Source organism: Mustela erminea, chromosome 9, assembly GCF_009829155.1.
Source record: "Mustela erminea isolate mMusErm1 chromosome 9, mMusErm1.Pri, whole genome shotgun sequence".
NCBI classification, from domain to species: Eukaryota; Metazoa; Chordata; class Mammalia; order Carnivora; family Mustelidae; genus Mustela; species Mustela erminea.
Genome location: NC_045622.1, coordinates 52,239,776 through 52,258,110, shown reverse-complemented (window position 1 = coordinate 52,258,110; position 18,335 = coordinate 52,239,776). Strand labels below are relative to the sequence as shown.

At 38.2% G+C, this 18,335-nt stretch overlaps 1 protein-coding gene across 2 annotated transcripts in view; it reads right to left on the bottom strand.

The window, feature by feature from the left end:
• INTS4 (integrator complex subunit 4) overlaps positions 1–18,335 on the bottom strand; it is a 113,948-nt gene that overhangs the window by 49,393 nt on the left and 46,220 nt on the right. Inside the window, exons 5-11 of one of the 2 annotated variants that reach the window (XM_032358043.1) lie at positions 17,034–17,219; positions 16,389–16,439; positions 12,890–12,978; positions 11,598–11,718; positions 6,889–7,038; positions 4,158–4,229; positions 2,021–2,195 (exon numbers count right to left, since the gene is read on the bottom strand). In XM_032358043.1, coding sequence (XP_032213934.1) covers positions 2,021–2,195; positions 4,158–4,229; positions 6,889–7,038; positions 11,598–11,718; positions 12,890–12,978; positions 16,389–16,439; positions 17,034–17,219 — 844 coding nt within the window. The remainder of the gene's footprint in view (positions 1–2,020; positions 2,196–4,157; positions 4,230–6,888; positions 7,039–11,597; positions 11,719–12,889; positions 12,979–16,388; positions 16,440–17,033; positions 17,220–18,335) is intronic. The other variant, XM_032358045.1, reaches the window with a different exon arrangement.

The following is an 18,335-nucleotide window of genomic DNA, read 5'->3' as shown; positions in this document are numbered from 1 at the left end:
ACCACAAAATATATGAAGAAGTAAATGGCCCAAGATTTTCCAATGTGATGAAAACTATAAACCCACAGATCTAAGAAGCAACAAACTTCAAGCATAAGAAACATGAAGAAATGTCACCAAGACACATCACAATTAAACTGCTTAAAACCGATGACAGAGAAAAATCCTAAAAGCAACTGGAGATGGATAAAGAAGATGCAGTATACGCATACAATGGAATATTAGTCAGCCATCAAAAAGAATGGACCACTGCCGTTAGCAACAACATGGATGGAACTAGAGAGTATTCTGCTAAGCAAAATAAGTCAGTCAGAGAAAGACAAATACCAAAATTATTTCACTCGTATGTGGACTTTAAGAAACAAAACTGATGAACACAGGGGAAAGGAAGGAAAAATAAGATGAAAACAGAGAGGAAGGCAAACCATAAGAAACTCTTGACTATAGGGAAATGAGGTTTGTTGGAGGGGAGGTGGGAGGAGGGATGGAGTAATTGGGTGATAGGCATTAAGGAGGGCACTTGATGTAATGACCACTGGGTGTTACACAGGACTCATGAATCACTAAAATGAAACTAATAATGTATTAATATTCTTAATAATATACATTATTATATTATTATTAATATATAATACATTGATATACTTAATATATTAATAATATATACTAATAATATATTATAATTAACTAACTTGAATTTAAATTTAAAAAAACCATAGAAAGACACATCATGTAAAGAACAAATATAAAAAATGGCAGCAGACTTCTCAACAGAAAGAGTGCAAACAGGAAAAGAACATGGCAGGGTGGGACACACACACACACATACACACACACACACACACAACCCCACCTTATTAAACTGGAGTTCAATTTCCAGTGAAAATATCTTTCAAAAATGAAGGTGAGAGGCGCCTGGGTGGCTCAGTCAGTTGAGCATCAGACTCTTGATTTCATCTCAGGGCTTTGAGACTGAGCCCTGCATTGGACTCCATGCTCAGTGCAGTCTGCTTGGAATTCTCTTCCCTTCCCCTTCCCTCCCTCTCTGTCCCTCCCCACTCTTGCACACTTTCTCTCTAAAATAAATAAATAAAATCTTTAAAAAAAAAAAATGAAGGTGAAAGAAAATCTGCGTTAGTCAAAATAATAAAGGCTTTGAGGTCAGACACCTGGTTTAAATCTTGCTTCTGTCTCTTACTGGCTGGGTGACCAGTAACAAGTTATTGTTATCAATATCAGTAATATCAATTTTTATTACCAATTATTAAGTGCTTATTATAAATGGGTCATGTATTTTTGTTAAGGATTTTATTTATTTATTTGACAAACAGAGATCACAACTGGGCAGAGAGGCAGGCAGAGAGAGAGGAGGAAGCAGGCTCCCTGCTGAGCAGAGAGCCCGATGCAGGGCTTGATCCCAGGGCCCTGAGATCATGATCTAAGCCAAAGGCAGAGGCTTAACCCACTGAGCCACCCAGGTGCCCCAAATGGGTCATGTATTATGCCAAGTATTTTGTGCACATATAATCTCGTTTAATTCTCACAATTCAGAAACACTAATTATTAACCTTGTTTTATAGAAATACTGGAAAACTAGATTGACTGAATCCAAAGTCCATGCTCTTAACCACTGTATTATACCACATGGGCCCCACATCTGGGTTTTTTTTTTTTTTTTTATTTTTTTAAAAGATTTTATTTACTTATTTGACAGACAAAGATCACAAGTAGGCAGAGAGGCAGGCAGAGAGAAAGGAGGAAGCAGGCTCCCTGCTAAGCAGAGAGCCTGATGTGGGCCTCGATTCCAGGGCTCCAGGACCATGAGCCGAAGGCAGTGGCTTTAACCCACTGAGCCACCCAGGTACCCCGTCACTTCTGCTTTTAAAATTAAGTAATAGTAGGTACTTCATGGAGTGACTATGAAGACTAAATGAGACCCTTCATGTACACTAACCAGTGCAACACCTGATCCATGGCAGGCACTCAGTAAATGGCACAGTTATGATGCAGTCATACTTACCATACATTTCATCTTCCAATCCATGAACAAAGGCTCCACAAGCTCCTGATTCAATCAAATTCACAGCTCCTGTATCTATTTCTTCCTTGGGAGCATCATCTCCCCACTTTCTGCCACTGGAAAACTCTCCTGAGCTGTAAAGCTCCTTGGCACGTTCATGTGCAGTGCGTTTTCTCTGTAAAGGACAATGACAATTAGCACTTGCAGGAAGTTCATGAGGGAAAGGTAAGATGTATTCTGAGAACATGGGAAAATAGGAAATATGACTGCTTTCTGATAGTCACATTAAAAAAAAAAAAAAGTACTCAATCAATCAGAACAAAGAAATGCAAACTGAATGTCAAGAAAAACCAAAGGTTCACAGGTCTGTCACAGCGGATGTAATCTTATTAAAGATAGCAAAAGAATGTGCTCATCAGGTAAGTGGTTATGTTTGTCACTGTGTACATAACACAGGAAAGGGAGAACCAGAGGCATAAATAATAGCAGTGTCCCTCTAGCACCATCCTGGGTTGATAATAAACTGGCCCTAGAAAAGAATTTTTTTTTAGTCCCAACAGAAGTGAGTTTGAATTTGGAAACACTGTGCTCTATTTGAGCAACACTGCACTCACCATGCAACCTTCTGGTAAATTCACTTTCTGCCTAGAATGCCGAAGAGGGAATCAGCTAAAGAAAATATCCAGTCCAATCAACCATATGGATCTCATCATGAATAAACTGCCATTCTGCTTTATGTATCAGCCTCTTATGAACCTTCCTGGTGTGAGTCCACATCCTTATGGCTGAGCATCTCAAAGGCACTGGTGAAATATAGTACCCAAGCCTACAAAGATGTGGGCCAGACCCAGTAGTAAAGTTTGTACCTTGTGACGTATCTTGGAAACCCCTGCATAACCCATCCTTCCACATTTACTATGAGCATGCTGTTTTTTTACATTTCTACTCCAGCATACACAAAGGACACTTAATCACCAACCTCAAATGAAGGCAACACCCTTCAGGAAATCCATAAGGCAATGTTTCATTAAGCACAGACAGAAACTCCTCAACCACTCCGAGAAATTTATCTTATGGAATGACTTAAAAGAAGAAAAGATCTAATATGCATGAAGATGATATTCCTTTATAATGGTAGAAAAATGGGAGAATCTAAATACGTAAGATAGGGCTAAAAAATGTCACATCTACTTAATATATTACATAATCAGTAAAAATGCTAAGTATAAAGTTGACTATATAAAAAAAAGCATATGATGTAGTGATAAATATAAAAGTAGACTATAAAATTATCTGAATACAATGATTCAGTGTTTAAAATATGCGTAAGAGCTGGAGAGAAATACACCAAAATGAACAGGAGTCCTAGAGTAGTGTGAATATGGGTAAATTGTTTGCTTTCCTTCTATTTGCCAAAGGTTCTGAACTCTTTATTATCATGTTTATAATTTAAAGATTAAGATAATGACAATATTGACTCATATTTAGTCCTGACAATTACATCAGAGAATGTGGTCAAGGCTGAAAGGCATTCCGTGCTTTGTTACTGTTCAGAGAAAGAATTTACTCACTCTTTCAGGGAAACTGCTGCAGAAAAGGACTGTCCTGACATGTCAGTCATATAGTCTCACAAAACAAGACCAGGTCTTTGTAGTTTCTTTTTTTTTTTTTAAAGATTTTATTTATTTATTTGACAGACAGAGATCACAAGTAGGCAGAGAGGCAGGCAGAGAGAGAGAGAGAGAGAGAGAGGGAAGCAGGCTTCCTGCGGAGCAGGGAGCCCGATGCGGGGCTCGATCCCAGGACCCTGAGATCATGACCCGAGCCGAAGGCAGCAGCCCAAACCACTGAGCCACCCAGGCGCCCCAGGTCTTTGTAGTTTCTAACAAACAGAAGTTAATCTTACCTTTTCTTTGTAAAACACAACCTGTGCAAAGTATTACATTAAAATAATTTAAAATTTAATGAAATAACTTGTAATTTGGTTCAAGTTACTAAGATTTTATGCTAAAGTATAATCTAGTCACCCAACATTTATTTGATAAATATCTAGGCTGCAAAATTAAATCAACACAGCTTGCAGATAGCTGATATTAGTTACAGAAACCCAGTCTGAATAACAAAGAATTCAAGTTACCCTAAGATCAGACATGAGCTTCTTGTCCAGTGTCTGCTCCAAGAAATGAGAACTGACTTGTTCCATTGAGCCCTGTAAAAACAAAGAATCAAGGGCAAATTAAACAACTTTTAAGGTCTGAATATTATCTTAAAATTCAAAGTCTGCAGCCAACTTAAATACATAAAGATAACATTTCTTGACAGTAAAGATGCTTACAGGTTCTGAATCATCAGCAAAATAATAAAAACATTAGCAGCAGCAGCTAGCAGCTAAATAGAGCTTACTATGTCATACACTGTTTATACATGTATTAATTTAGTTCTCCTATGAAGTAAATACTATTATTAGTCCCATTTTATATATTGGGGAAAAAAAGAAAAGAAAGTTAAAAAAAAGGCATAAAAAGATTAAGTGACTCATTTGAAGTCGTAAGAAGTATAATTTACAGAGGTGGGCTATAAACCCAGTTTCCCGAATCCTTTGCCTCAACTGCTACTCTCCACAGTCTCTGCATTCCTTTTCATTCTAGTTTTCCATTCGTTTGTTCATTCAGTCACTCATTCAATTAAACAGATATTTATTTAGCTACCACTCAGTTATATGCCTACGGTTACCAGGAATAGCAATACAAAAGAAAGACATGGATTCCACACTCAATGACCTCACAGACTAGTGAGAGAAACTGACAAGTAAACAGGTAACTGTATGATGGTATAAAATGTTACAATACACATATAAAGGTTCCTATGGGAAACTCAGAAAACAAGCAGTGTAAAGAGGAGGAAAGGGAACTGGTAATCACAAGTACAAATGCATAAAAAGAGAATGTCATGCAGGAAACATCAAGTGTCTCTATGAATGGGATGCAGGACAGGGGAGCCAAAAATGAAGCAGGATGGTTAGGGATCAGATCATAAAGGGCCTTTGTCATGACCCTTTGTCATGTCTGTTATGGAAGGAGTTTGCTATAATTCTGAATAACCAGATATTTTCTCAATAATGAGCTCAATAGTGTACAAAGTATTTTACTCATACTTAAAAAATGTATTTCTTTTTTTAAAAAAGATATTATTTGTTTATTTGACAGACAGAAATCACAAGTAGGCAGAGAGGCAGGCAGAGAGAGAGGGGGAGAAGCAGGCTCCCTGCTGAGCAGAGAGCCCGATGCAGGGCTCCATCCCAGGACCCTGAGATTATGACCTGAACCGAAGGCAGAGGATCAACCCACTGAACCACTCAGGTGCCCCTAAAAATTTATTTCTACAAAATCCCATGAAGAAGGTAAACGATCCTGATTTTCTTTTCTTTTTTTTTTTTTTAGGTAATCTCTCTGCCTACGTGGGGCTCAAACACAACACTGAGATCAAGAGTCACATTCACTACCAAGTGAGCCAGCCAGGCACTCCAAATTATCCTCATTTTTTAGATGAGAAATTGAGGCTGAGAGATTTGGTAACTTGCTCATTTCAAACAAGGAAAAAACATAGATTTACAACTCATAAACATCATCTTAGCAGCTATGTGGCTAACTGACCAGAAAGAAATAAAAATGAATCAGAGACACAGGTTGGCAGGCTATTAGAGCAGGTCTTAGATATTCTTCAAGAATATACTGGCACCTTTCTCTAATTCCTAAGTTAGTAAATATGGAAATTCTTATAGAGGATCAAACTTCTCCAATCACTTTTTCCATAGAAACTTACATGTTCTATGGGAATATCCTTACCCAAGTTAATACCTTTTCTACAACTCCAGGAGAGCAACTGTTGTATTATTTTTACTTAAGTAGTTTCAAATCTACTTTTTCTTATTTCTACATGGTACCATTGATTGCCTTCTTTGTTAAACAGATCTGATCAATATAAAATCTAACATTCATGTTTTTAATTCAAACATCAATTTTATGAATAAGAACTCTAAATTTTCAAGACCTCTTCAACTTTCTTTTTAATTTCACCACCACCATTAACAGTTGGCTTTTTTTACAAAATAAGTCAATCAGAGAAAGACAATTATCATATGATCTCCCTCATATGAGGAAGTTGAGAGGCAACATGGGGGGTTTGGGGGGTAGGAAAAGAATAAATGAAACAAGTGGGATCAGGAGGGAGACAAACCATAAGAGACTCTTAATCTCACAAAACAAACAGGGTTGCCGGGGCGCAGGGTGGGGTAGGGAGAGGGTGGTTGGGTTATGGACATTGGGGAAGGTATGTGCTATGAAGTGTGTAAGCCTGGCGATTCACAGACCTGTACCCCTGGGGCTAATAATACATTAAATGTTAAAAAATAAAAATTTAAAAAAAAAACAAAAAACAGTTGGCTTTTTAGGGGGCACTTTTTTCCTAATAAAGAATTAAGTTTCTGTTTTGTATTGTTTTTTAAGTAAGCTCTACGCCCAGCATGGGGCTTGAACTCACAACCCTGAGATCAAGAGCCATGTGCTCTATTGGCTGAGCCAGCCAGGTGCCCCAAGAAAGAAGTTTTAATGACATCACAGTGAACTACTCTAAATCCCTAGTCTCAACGGCCCTCTCCAGGGCCATTAGCTGAGCTTTCTCCCAACACAGTAGCAAAGAAAGGGTATTATCCAAATTCTAGCCTCAAAAAATTACGTTATCATTATTTGCAATAAATCTCCTGTATTACCTGAGAATATGTAAACCTTTCCATTTTAGTCCATAATTACCAAGAGCCCTATAGCATAAAAATCTGCTTGAAAAATGTTGAGACCTAAACTAGTACAAACCCAGTAGAAATAGAGAAGGGAGCAATTCCAGAGCTGACAAGAAGGTGGAACTGGTAAGAGCTGATGATTCACTGGATATGGGACACAGAAAGAATTCCCAAATGCCTCTGGATTTTCAGCTGGATAAATGATGCCACATTCGTGAAAGTGCTAGAGGAGCAGATGTGGACCAAAAAGATGAATTCATCATAAAGTACAACCCACAAATCAGAAAAACATGTACATACTTGTCTACTTTTTTTTTTTTTTAGATTTTATTTATTTGACAGAGAGAGATCACAAGTAGGCAGAGAGGCAGGCAGAGAGAGAGGAGAAGCAGGCTCCCTGCTGAGCACAGAGCCTGATGAGGGACTCGATCCCAAAACCCTGAGATCATGACCTGAGCCTAAGGCAGAGGCTTAACCCACTAAGCCACTCAGGTGCCCCATTGTCTACTTTAGCCAAAATAAATACATTCCAGTAAGATCTCTCTGACTGTACTATTACTACTACTTAACAACCTGTATTTGTAACACCAAGAAAACCATGATATAATATTTAATAAACAAGTGTGTTGAACCTGTTTTCAGAACAAAACTGCTCAGTCATAGATACTCAACAATAACTTAAGTCTATGCACTAGCCTCTAGCTTCTACCCAGTTAGATGACAAAGAAAAGTAAGCCCTACCCCACCCCTCAAAAAAGGAGCTACCCCGTGAGATATAAAACAGCCACTAAGACATCTGCATGTGTACTGGGAAAGACTAGCTCTTATGGCTATGGACATAACAACCTACAATCTATCTGAAAATATTATCATTTTTTTTAAAGATTTTTTAAAATTTATTTACTTGACAGACAGAGATCACAAGTAGGCAGAGAGGCAGGTAGAGAGGGGGGGAAACAGGCTCCCTGCTGAGCAGAGAGCCTGATGTGGGGCTTGATCCCAGGACCCTGAGATCATGACCTGAGCCGAAGGCAGAGGCTTTAACCCACTGAGCCACCCAGACGCCCCTGAAAATATTATCATTTTTAAGGTTAAACACTTCTACAGTCTTATAAAAAAAAGGTTTAGCCCTTACTGAAAAGAGAAATTAAACATCTTAAGAAGAAATCACTGAACTAAGGACTATATTCTAGATAGAAAACCAATTACCATAATCAGTTTCACAGTAAAGCTGTATTCTAAATTGTCCCATGGAGCTGCTTACCTGGCAATCAACTTTCTTTCTTTACCTCAGCAGGAAAGTTATGGATAACTGAAAACCCACCTTTCACATGGTTTTGAATTTTCTGAAACAAGCTACATCTGAAATTTTTCATCCTGCTAGAAGCCAAGGAGAATAGAGACTATTGATTTTTTGCACAAGATGGGACTTAAATTTAAAGACTTATCATTCCATATAAGTTCTTGAAGAACCTGGCTTCTGCTTTCCTCCCTAGTTTTATCTTGTTGCACATCCCCCACATTTAATATTATCTGCCCCCAAACCAACAAGTATTAACTGCTTATATTATATGATATTGTAGTTTAGTAAATTAGCATGCATGGTAATTATACTCCTTCTGTATCTCTGCTTATATTTCTCCTTCCCAACTTATTTACCTAGTTAACTTATATTTACCATTCCATGCTCAGTTTAGAAATCACCTTCTCCATGAAGCTTTCTTTCACTATGTTAGGTGCCCTTTCCTTGGAGTAGCAGGAAATGTAATTAACTGATTGCTTATGTCAACTTACCAGACTATCAACTCTTTTGAAGACAAGAGACTATGCTCAGTGTTTGTTGACTTGATGAACATGTGTTCTGAAAACTATATGCAATTTATCTGATGACAGTTTTGTCTACTCAAGGATTGGAGTGGGGGAGTTTACCTCTGTTTACACAGTGGAACTAGTAAATCAGGGCATTAACAGTACAACCACAGTTCTCAATGTGTAACTAGACCATCAGTAGGAAGAGAATCCACATGGGTTTTAGACCACGAAGTGTCATTTACTATCTATGTAGCCTCTGATAAGGTATATCACTTTCCTAAACCTTATTTTGTTACTTATAAAATGAATAATGGAACACCTACTTACAAGAGTTTAGAAGAAATCAAAATTATTTGCAAAAACTGAGTGTTTATGAGGTTATATATGTCTAAATATGTGCATATAACTAAAAGTGCCTAGCTTAGCAGGCTAGGGACTCTATCAATATAACAATGAGGGACGCCTGGGTGGCTCAGTGGGTTAAAGCCTCTGTTTTTGGCTCAGGTCCTGATCCCAGCGTCCTGGGATCGAGTCCCATATTGGGCTCTCTGCTCAGTGGGGAGCCTGCTTCCCTTCCTCTGTCTGCCTCTGCCTACTTGTGATCTCTGTCTGTCAAGTAAATAAAATCTTTAAAAAAAAAAAATAGCAACGATTATTATCAGTAAGATTAAATTGTTAATTATTTTTGAAGTACAAACCTAATTACTTATATAATTTGGAGCTATCTGGATCAAATCATTGAATTTAAAACAGAAAGCACCTGACTCAATTTAAAGTCACCTAAGTGGAAACCCTTTCAACTCACCATTGCAATTCATTATTCATATAGCTTTACATAGATAAATTTCAGATCCTGTCGGGTACAAAAATGGAAAATGTGAAGGATCCTGCCTTAAGAATTACTCTTCTAGGGGCGCCTGGGTGGCTCAATGGGTTAAAGCTTCTGCCTTCGGCTCAGGTCATGACCTCAGGGTCTTGGGATCAAGCCCCGCATCCAGCTCTCTACTCAGCGGAGAGTCTGCTTCCTCCTCTCTCTCTACCTCTCTGCCTACTTTTGATCTCTCTGTCAAATAAATAAATAAAATCTTAAAAAAAAAAAAAAAAGAATTACTCTTCTAAACTGCCAACTCAGATAAAGATTTATCACTGAATTATCCCTCTAAAACATCCCCTCACACATACACATACAGGACACTACAGATGCTCAATAAATGTTGAATGAAAAAAATTGATGAATGATAGAATTGTTCTGAATTTTTAAATATTCACCAACCAAAACAAAGCTTAAAATGTGAATTCAGGGACGCCTGAGTGGCTCAGTTCATTGAATGTCTGTCTTTGGCTCAGGTCATGATCCCAGGGTCCTGGGATAGAGTCCTGCATGGGGCTCCTTGCTTGGCGGGGAGTCTGCTTCTCCCTCTGCCTGCTGTTTCCCCTGCTTGTGCTCTCTGACAGATACATAAATAAATAAAATGTGAATTCAGGGACACTTGGGTGGCTCAGCTTGTTAAACATCTGCCTTCAGCTCATGTCATTATCCCAGGGTCCCAGGAGTGAGTCTGGCATGGGGCAACTTGCTCAGCTGGGAGCCTGCTTCTCCCTCTGCCTACCGCTCTCTCTGTCTCTGACAAATAAATAAAATCTTTCAAAAAAAGGAGTAAATTCAAAACTAAAGTTAGTAACAACTGGCTTGCTTAACTCTGTATTTTATTACAGACAAGCAAAATTATCTATAAGTAGCATATACTGAAGCCATCCAAATTTCTTATTATTCCATGAAAATACTCCACACAAGTTTTAGCAGTTACCCTATAAATACTGGTCTTGGGAGTGGGCCTATCAGTGGATCTGTGTCCATACAGTTAGATTCAAAGTATTTAGCCAACAATGTTACCAAGACTAGCAGAGCTGGAAGCCCTCAAAAGGGAAGTATCCAAAAAGAATCTTAGATTTTCTTGCTGTGACATATATGTGTGTGTGTGTATACATTACATACTACAACCACCTCCTACAATTACAAAGTCTAGTACTTTATAATTTAAAAGTATTTCCATAGTTAGTAACACATCTGGGCATCATGACAACCCTATGAGGTAAACATGAGGTAATATTATCAACAGCTTAACAGATGAGGAAACTGAGACTAGATCAAGTGACATGTCCAAGATAACAGTTATAAAATAGGGGTGAGTAGTAATACACCAATACTTTTTCTTTTATAAGACAGTTTATCTCTGAAAAGTTAAACTTTTTTTTTTTTTTTTAATTTAAACAAAGGCACCATGAATCACCAAAGGCAAAACAGAGGAAAGACACAAGCTAAAAGTCAGGAGATTAGGATCTGAAACACATTCTACAACTTTGTTATCGGTCTAAGTTGAATCATTTACTTAACATCTCAGAGCCCTAGTTTTCGCACCTGAAGAATGGCAATAAAAGCAATTATCAGGGTGCCTGAGTGGCTCAGTGGGTTAAAGCCTCTGCTTTCAGCTCAGGTCATGATTCCAGGGTCCTGGGAACAAGCCCCACATAGAGCTCTCTGCTCATCGGGGAGCCTGCTTCCCTTCCTCTTTGACTACTTATGATATCTGTCTGTCAAAAAATTAATAAAATATTTTAAAAGCAGTTATCTTGCTGGTTACTACAAAGAATAAATGAGATAATATAAATGGCCTGAGAACAAACTATCTAGGCCATAACAGGTGCTTAGTAAAGCAACTATTTTTATTATTATTTTCCTTTTTCTTTAGGCATGGCTGCCTCTTATACTAACAAGCTTAAACAGGCTTATCTTTAAAAGTCTTTCTAGTCTAAAAGACTACTTCTCCATGGGAAAGTGAGCCATTTCTTTATATTTTTAGAAATACTAAGGTTTCTAAAAGTGTGTTATACCTGACCCTACCTGTAGTTTCTCAAAATATTTATACAAGTGTAACAGGCAATGTGTTCATTAAAGAAAGCATAACTTACCAATAGCTTTGCAGCCTGAACTCGAACCACCCAGGAACCATCACTGACCATGTGACAAATTTTTCCAAACGCATCATCAACTAAGCGAATTTCTTCATTAGAAGAAGGAATTGGGACAATGCTAAATTAAAAGAAAAAACCGCAAAAGGCAAAACATGAGCCTAAAGCTGCAAGTTCAATAAACTGAGAATGACCAGTGAAAACTGGCATGCATACACACACACACACACAAAATGACAATGGAGTAATTCAAATCTGAGAGTGCAAATTTTCACTGTCTTGAAAAAAAGTGTTTAACCCACCAAAGGTTAAAAGGTTTACAATGATACCAAAAACTAGATATCAGAGTGTTTTAAATCTTTAAGTTTATTCTCTCCTATAATTGTATTGCTGCCAATATGGTAAACCATAGAATAAAACAATACAAAACATACTTGCAAATCTGATCCTATAAGAGGCAATTTCCAATTAGTCTTTTCTTTTTTCTTTTTCTTTTTTTTGAGGGGGAATTTATAGGTTATTAACTCATTCTGGTTTTTCAATTTTAGAAGGCTGTTTAAAGCAAGGAAAAAGAATCACTTATTTTTCTTATAGAAAGAGCTCTTCTATAAAATAATATTTGTCTTTCTACTTCAAAGAATCATTGTGAGAATGATTTAATTAGCACAAAAACATTTTTTAAGATTTTATTTATTTATTTGACAGAGAGAGACACAGCGAGAGAGGGAACACAAGCAGGGGGAGAGAGAAGCAGGCTTCCCGCTGAGCAGGGCTTGGTCCCAGGACCCCGATGCGGGGCTCGGTCCGGGGATCATGACCTGAGTTGAAGGCAGACGCCCAACGACTGAGCCACCCAGGCGCCCCCCACAAAAACATTTTTAATGAGGAGAACACTGCATAAGGGATCATTATTCTCAAACTCACCGAGTATCTTTATTGGGCATTTGTTATTTACTAAAATGGGCCCCAAACAATTTTGAAGACTTAAAAAAAGGGTGTTTTGCGGGGTGGTTGTTAGATAACACTTGAGAAAGACAATCCAATCTCTTCACTTATAGATGAGGAGGCTGGGGCCCAGAGAGGAAGTGTCTTTCCCAGAGTACACAGAAAGTTCACAGCAGAGCTGAAAAAGAAGCACCAAGCATCCTGCTTATCAGGATCTGTACTTCCCCCCTATTCCACAATGCTTTCTAAAAATCAAACTAACATTCCTTTTCTGGAGGAGGGCTTTTTGCATGATAGGAGAAGAATGGCTTAGCAATGAACAAAAGCTGGCTTACACCCACACTGACCTTTCAGGATAGAGCTGACTGACAACCCAGATAAGTTGGACGGCAGCGCTGCGCACTTGTTCATAGTCATCAGACAGCAATTTACAGGCCTGCAAATAAGAATTCCACAAATCTGTTAGTTCTGTGTCCTCCCAGGTGATGTTCAAACTATTTTCAAAATGAAGACAGGGTGGCTGGATAAGGATGCCAACAAAATACTTGAGGGTAGTTCTAACTTCTTGAACCTTTGCCCAACAAAGAATTCTTGGCCTCTGTCAGCTGCTCTGGCTGTGTTCTGTGATCTGACTCCCACCCCAACTCTGAAGGCAGAACCACAGACTGACAGCACAAAAGCCATTTAGAATAGCATCAATCCTAGCAAAGTCTGCTGGGAGCCCACAGTGCTGCTCTTACAGGCTCAAACACCAAATATGGGTATCTTTCCCTTTCTGTAGAATCAAAGCATGAATTTCTGACTGACAATCTGAAAACTCAAGCATTCTAAATAAATGTAGAATTTAATGCTAAGCTGCCACAAGAGGCCAGATTTTTCTTCCTTCCTTTGGTCTGAAATGGAATATCCCTACTCCACCTGCATGGTAACACCCTAGACCTAACCAACACCCAGAACTACTCCATTTCTAGAATTTGAACTCCTACATTCCATGCTCTCATCATAACATGTTACTCCACCAGCTTTTCCACTTCCATGAATTAATCTATCACACTTGCTCTTCAGTCCCACTTAATCTACCTACCTCTTTAGCCAGGATTTCTGAACCTTGGCTCTACTGACATTCTGGATTGTAAAATTCTTCCCTGTGAGGGGCTGTCCTCTACACTGCTAACATGTTTGTTTAGCAGCACCCCTGGCCTCTACCCATTAGGTGGTTGTAGCACTGCACCTTCTTCCCCTCGCCAGCAGCTGCAAAAGCGCAAATAGCTCCACACTGCCAAATATCCTCTGAAGAGTAAAATCACTGTGGCTGAGAACTGCTGCTTTAATCCCACCATTTTTCTCCAAATGAGCCACCTCCTTGCTCCATACCCTTCCATTACTTCAGTCCCAACAGCGCTGTTAACATTTAACATTTACAACTCCCTTAAGACTTCTGCTACAGCTGCTCTAAAAACCCAGCACCTTCTCTATTGCTCAGAAGGGCAGCAGAACACTAGCAAAGACTATACTCTCTAGGGGACTGGTGGCTCATGATCTGGAACTTACTAGCCCTACTCTAAAATTTTTACACCCCTGATTTCCACTTCCATTACCCAAGGCAGCTTGTCCTAACCTCTCCCTCTGGGCCCCTATCCCACTTCCAGCCATAAGACCACATGTTTATTGGAGAAAAATCAAAGTTCTCAGGCAAGAATTCTCCCAACTATTCCATAACAGTTATAAATTCATTTATACCTGTATTCTCCCATACTTTTTCCTCAATGTCTGAGAAAAAAAAAAAGTATCCTAATTCCTAATCCCTCTACTTTTACTATGGATTTTATCATCTCCTCACAGGCCCTTCCTTAATCCTCCAAAATAGGTACTATTTGTGATTCTCTATTATAGCACCCTATTTATTTACTATACTACTTACATGTTATAATTATTGTGTTTATTTATTTGTTATTCGCCTGTCTCACCCAAGAGAAAGTGAAGGGCATAGATCCTATCCAACAAGCTCAGTGTTGTACAACCAGCATTAGGTACTCATTAATATTTGTTGCATGAATCAGCTCATGAATCTGATTTTCTGCCTCAAGAAACTTACTCCACCATTTATTTCCCTTTGTCTCTTTTATCATGAATTTCTCCCTAAACACTGGCTCTCCCTTCAACACATAAACATAGGTAGCAGCTATCTTTAAAATACAATGGATAAAATCTTAATAAAGTAAAATAAAATAAACTACAAAAAGCCCTCCCTTGTGTGGTGTATAAACAATGAATCTTGGAACACTGAAAAAAAAAAAAAAAAAAAAAAGCCCTCCCTTTCTACCATCTTCCATCCTGCCATCCTATTACAGCCAAGTTTATTTTTTCTAAGTGTATTTATTTATTTATTTACGTAATCTCTACCCCAAAGTGGGGCTCAAACTCACGACCCTGAGATCAAGAGTCACATTCTCCTCCAACTACGCCAGCCAGGTGCCCCCAGCCAAATTTCTTTAAAGTATAGTTGATCACAGTTGTATTGCCTCACTTCAATTGACCCTAATCTGGTTTCCATCTCCAACACTCTTACTGATACTGCTCTCTTCAAATTCACTACCCTGTTGTTAGGTCTAATAGGTAGTTTTCAGTTCTATTTTACAAACCTCTTACCAGCATCTGACACTGCTGACTATGAGAACTCCCTCCTGACTTTTCTGGAATATATTTTTCCTCCTCCTCCAACTGGCTGCTTCTCAGCTCCTTTCTTCTACCTCTTAAATGTCAGACCTTACCCAGGGCTTCCATGCTTGGTCTCTTTCAATCTTCTTATTCTCCCTAAGTATCCACATGCCCCCTAAATGGTGATGGCTTCAATTATCCACCCTCCAGCTCTGCTCTGTCCTGAACTCCAGACCTTCATATCTATCTACAGCCCAGAATTTTCCTCATGGGTGTCCCACCAACCCTTCACACTAACATAATCAAAACCAATATGTACCTAACTGCGGTTCCTAATTCATCCTTCTATCTCAAACACCCCAACATTCCACCCTCACTCCCTTTAAGACCTCTCATTGCTTGCCTAGTTAATTGACATGGTCTTGTGTCATTAAATATCTAAATCATCTAACTAACTTCTGAGTTCTCACTCTCTAAGTTTCCTTTAATTATTTGGCTTCCCACAGAGTGTTCCTACAGGGAGAGAAGGTGCTGGCCACACCAACATAACCATTCTAAGCTCATTCTATTTCATTCTGTAAAAGAATAAACTTCGTTTATATATCAGTCTCAGGGATTTAACTAACTGCCATCTTCCTCTGAAAGATAAAACCATTCTTGGTGCAAAATTTCATTTCTGACATGGATTTAGATTGCTTGTCTCTAGATTTATTCAATTATTCTATAAGAGAGACATCACCTTGTAAGGCCTTTTTATTAGGCAGTCAATCTCCTAGTGATACTACAAATTCATTGTGCCTTTCTATCCCATGGTCTTAGACATCCTCCTCCAGAAATACTATAGTATGTCAAGTATGGTGCCCAGAATTGACTTCATGTTTGGCCCAACCAGAGATCAGTGAGACCACCACTTTCCTTATTCTGAACACTATACTTCTCTCTGTATACTCTGGTACTCATACTGAGCTACCTAGATCCTCCTAAAAGTCTTTTTTACACGTATTAGTGCTATTCAATTATATATCCTCCATCCTTTTATTAAAATGTATGTTTTGGATACAACTTCACATTCATCCCAATTAATGTTGTCAGTTGCTGTTCTATGTTTTCAAATTCTGACAACTAGCTTGCCACTCTCCCAGTTTCATTATCCCTCCTCCCCTTTCAGACAGTAATCATTTAAGGTACCTGATTATAAATTGTTTGGTGTAATTTCAGTCCTCTTTCATGGAGCTGCAACTAGGTAATAAAAATACAGTTTAAGTATTTGGGGAAAAAAGATCAATATTCCCACAATCTCCACAATCTCATATATTTTCCCCCATTACATCAGATCAACATAGTTCCCATTAGCCAAAATCACTGCTATATAAATAAGAAATCTGGTCAAAGACTTTTTAGTAGAAACACTCAGAGACTTAATAAATCTAACCCATGAAGTGTCCCAAGGGGATATGAGAAAAATACTCAATAATGACAAGAAGGCTGAAGAAGAAATGGTTAATACCACCTTCCCCTACAAAGCACCATTCCCCTCCAGGGACCTGGAGGAAGCATGTGACTCAGTATCAAAACAGGTCTAAGTTATACCCTCCATGTTTCAGAAATATGGGTGGAAGCAACCAGAAAGGCCTGAAGAAAAGCACTCCTGCTATACAAGGTGTGTGTACCTTTCAGTTCTGTGATCTCAATGTCATCATCACATTCCTCAAAGTGTGCATAAGGTATATCTTAGGGTGGTTCAGAAAGCATCCAACATTAGCCATGAACTTAATAAACAAATGAAACAAACAAACAAAACTGTCACCATTTAGTTTCCATGATCATGTTTACCATGGCTTTTATAGCTGCTGTTCTGACACGTGGGTCTTGGTCACTGAAGTAATCCCCTATAATCTTCTGGACATCTCTGACAGCTAGGCCTTCTCCATCTTTTGTGACACTTTTCTCCAAAGAGCCAAGATTGCCAAGTAATTGCAGGCACTTATTTCTTACACCATGGGAGGTATCTGTGAGGTGCTACAAAAAGAAAAGAGAACAAAAGGATATGATTAAGATCACTTAAACTAAACAAAAAACCAGAAGGAAAACATTGTAGCAATTTTAGGAATGATTTCAAACACTGCCTTCTCACTGCAGTCTCTCTAAGATCATGTTACTTGTATATGTGTCTTCCAAAAGAACAAATCCTTAAAAATAAGATCCCCAATTTTCATCACTGCATTCCCAACAGCTAGCACTTTGCCTTGTTAAGAGAAAGTACTTTTAAAATGGTCCCTTAGTTGTATTTTATATGCTATCAAATCTAAAAACAAAACAAAAATTTATAAATTTTTAAAACTTTGAATATTTATATAGAAAAATGCGAAAAGCTTAAGTGTACAGCTTAATCAATTTTCACAAAATAAATACACACATACAATGACATACACACACCCAGATGAAGAAACAGAAAGAACATGACCAACACCCAAGAAACCCTTCTTGATCCCCCTTCCCACTAATTATTCCACCGCCATCAAAAAACCACTATCTTGACTTATAACACATAGATTTATTTTGCCTGTTTCTATACTTGGTAAAATCAGAGTGTCTGGCCTTTCTAGCTTAATATTAAGTTTGTAAGAGTCATCCATAGTATGGCATACAGCAATGGTTAATTCATTTTCATTACAATATAGTATTCCATTGTGGAAACACCACAATCCTTTGTTGGCAGATATTTGTGTGTTTTTTTTTTCCTCCAGTTTTTGTCTATTAATAATGCTAGCATGACTATGGTAACTTGAATGTGGCTTCTGTTGGATATAAACTTTCGACTGGAATTGCTGGGTCACAGAAATATATGTTCAGCTTAAGAAGACACCACCAAGTAGCAAACAGTTTTCCAAAGCAGTTGTACTAATCTAATTTACAGTTCCACCAGTGATAAACAGTGTTCCAATTGTGCCACATCCTTGTCAACACTTAAGTACTGTCAATCTTTTTCAACGTTAGGTCTTCTCACTAGTATTTTAACAAATTATCAGTTATCTATTGCTACACCTAGTCCAATGCTACTGAAATTAGCTATTTGCATAATGCAGTAACAGGAACTGAAAATACTTTAAAGAAATGAGGTTGTATAGTACACGA